The sequence below is a fragment of the Gossypium arboreum genome, chromosome 3 (genome assembly GCF_025698485.1).
Source record: "Gossypium arboreum isolate Shixiya-1 chromosome 3, ASM2569848v2, whole genome shotgun sequence".
NCBI lineage: Eukaryota > Viridiplantae > Streptophyta > Magnoliopsida > Malvales > Malvaceae > Gossypium > Gossypium arboreum.
In genome coordinates this window covers 70,640,598-70,643,362 of record NC_069072.1, presented here as the reverse complement: position 1 = coordinate 70,643,362, position 2,765 = coordinate 70,640,598, and the positions used below count along the sequence as shown (strand labels likewise).

At 42.2% G+C, this 2,765-nt stretch overlaps 1 protein-coding gene across 1 annotated transcript; it reads right to left on the bottom strand.

Moving 5' to 3' along the window:
• Window positions 1-890: 890 nt before the first annotated feature.
• Window positions 891-2,537, bottom strand: LOC108471492 (uncharacterized). The gene has a single exon (XM_017773103.1). It carries the CDS (start codon window positions 2,535-2,537, stop codon window positions 891-893), a length of 1,647 nt encoding a protein of 548 aa, XP_017628592.1.
• Between the last annotated feature and the right edge of the window lie 228 nt (window positions 2,538-2,765).

Genomic DNA, 2,765 nt, shown 5'->3' with positions numbered 1-2,765 from the left:
CCTTCGGAGCTTCTGCTGAACTGGCTTGTACTCCTTTTTTGTAGGGACACGGTGCACTGCGATATCGGTACTTAGACCAGGCATATCTTGGTATGACTATACAAAGACGTCATTGAATTCTTACAACAGCTCAATGAGGTTCTGTCTTGTTTTCTCGTTAACGCAAGTGCCAATTTTAACTTCCTTCCCCTCTTCTAGGGCCACAATCTCAGTAGTCTCTTTGTGTGGCAAGATCTGTTCCTCTTTTCGCTTCACCATCCTTAACAAATCGGAAGATAAACCATAATCCTCGTCCTCTTCAAAATCCTGAAATCCCTCAAAGTACATGTCTCGCTCAAAAGGAGATTCCAGGCTCGCATCAGCATTACCCATGACGTTGACATCTGGGGACCTATTATGAGTATAAGAGAATACCCAAAGAAAATGAAATGAATAATTCCTTTGTATGGTATAATTGTGTATGAAATGAAAAGGAAGAAAGAATAATTGCTCGAATCGATATATGAAAATGCATTTTTTATTGAAAATAATAATGTTTGAACATGAGCCTATTTCACAAAAGATTCTTATTGTCCCTAGGCTAGGAGACAATAGGTGGGTTTTGAATATTACTTTGTGTTAGCTCTAAATATTACAGGAATTTCTTCCTCAGTCTAGTTATCCAAAACACTCCCAAGCTCATACGGGTAAATGCTTGATAAATTCCTTTCCATTACTTCCTCTTCAAATGTGGCGTTGATGCTCCAAATTCCAATCACATCTTTAGCCATTCCTTCTTTCACCTTATTCTGTATGGAATGAATAAACCTTCCAGATACAAATATTTGGGAAATGTGGGGGAAGTTCATCGGTTCCCACCTGACCTCTGTCCTACTCAATCTCGCTTTCCGCTATTCTTGTTTCCTTTCAAACTCCTTCTTCACTTGGCTTGCATCTGGCCTGAATCCCAAACCGAAGAGATCCCACTTGCCAACCAAGACTGGCACTCTAACTTGTCCACAGAGGTGCCTCCCGAGTCCTCTGCCAAGTAACGCCCCTTTCCCAACTATCAACTGCAGGCTCATTTTCGTAGCCCCTGATATCTTAGGTATCGGAATCCTGCTTCCTTCAGCTATAAATGTTGTGTTTACAAACTCTAACGATCGAAATGAACATTCAACCGCTTCGTTGTCATTCTCTACGTAGGGTGCATCACTGGTATATGACGCAATAATGTCCTCCTCCATATTTATTGTTATTAGCCGTCCCTCAGTAACCATCTTTAGCTTCTGGTGCAGCGAGGATGGCACTGCCCCAGCTGAATGAATCCAAGGTCTTCCTAATAGACAGTTATAGGAAGGCTTAATATCTATCACGAGGAAATCTACCTCGTACGTGTTTGGGCCAATCTGAAGAGGTACCTCTATCCTTCCCATTACTTTTCTTTCTGTGCCATCAAATGCTCTTACTATGTTCTGACATGTCTTCATATGGGAACTGCCTATAGGTAAACGGTTTAATGTAGCCCAAGGCAATACGTTCAATGCGGACCCATTATCAACTAGTACTCCGGGTAGCGTATACCCCTTGCAACGTGTAGTGACATGCAGAGCCTTAGTAGACCCCCTACGCCCTGGCGGTATCTCATCATCGCTGAAGGAGATGAAATTGTCAGCGCTTATGTTACTGACGAGACGATCTAATTTTTTAACCGAAATGTCATCTGCAACATAGGTTTCGTTCAACACTTTCGTCAATGCGTTGCGGTGGACCTCTGAATTTAACAGCAGAGCCAATACAGATATGCGATCTGGTTGTTGGTGTAGTTGTTCCACAACACTATACTCGCTGTGTCTTAAGAACTTCAAGAACTCATTAGCTTCATTTTCCATTACTGGCTCATTAACCAGTGGTTCTGATCTCTCTACTTCTTGCTTGAGCATGACAGGTTTCCTTTTTGCTGGTTCAGCTTCTGTGTTTGACGTGTTAATAGAACCCTTCTTCTCTGGAACTGCTATACTACAATTATAATTCCAAGGTACCCTATTGCTATCTTTATAAGGGGAAGCTGTTGGCTTCTGGATTATAACTCTTGGTGTAACTCTTGCTTCTACTTCACTAATTCTGGGCTTCGACATAATTATCACTGGACGGCTGGCTCTGCGGCCTTCTTCACTTGACTCTCCTCCTAGAGAGCAAACATTCTCCTCTTCGACAGACTCGAGGAACTCCAATTCCTTATTATCCATTAGACCCTGTACTAGGGCCCTGAACTCAATACAATTCTGGATCTCGTGATCTTTCTCATGATGGAACTCACAGTAGTTTCGTGTATCTTGGATTTTATCCTCCAATCCCTGCGGGGCTAAACCTCTCTTCTTCATTTCCTTCCAAACTAGCTTCAATGGGGTTTTCACCTCCGCAATATTTAGCTTAACTTTCCTCTCCATATTCTCAATTATCGCATTTACCCCTTTATCAGTATGATTGGGCAACGGATTTCCCTTACCAGGTGTATCATCGAATTTTACAACATTTTCTTTGATAAGCCTTTCCATGCACCTTTTGAATGAGGTACAGTTTTCTATCGAGTGCCCCGTAATCCCTGCATGGTATTCGCACTAAGTATTTGCGTTGTACCACTTAGGGTATGGGAGCTGCAACTGCTCTAAGTGGAAAGGAGCCACTACATGTGTATCAAACACACTTTTGTACAACTCCCTATATGTCACTGGTATGAGAGTGAATTGAAACTTCTCTGTATTCTGTCTTGTGTTAGGCTCCCG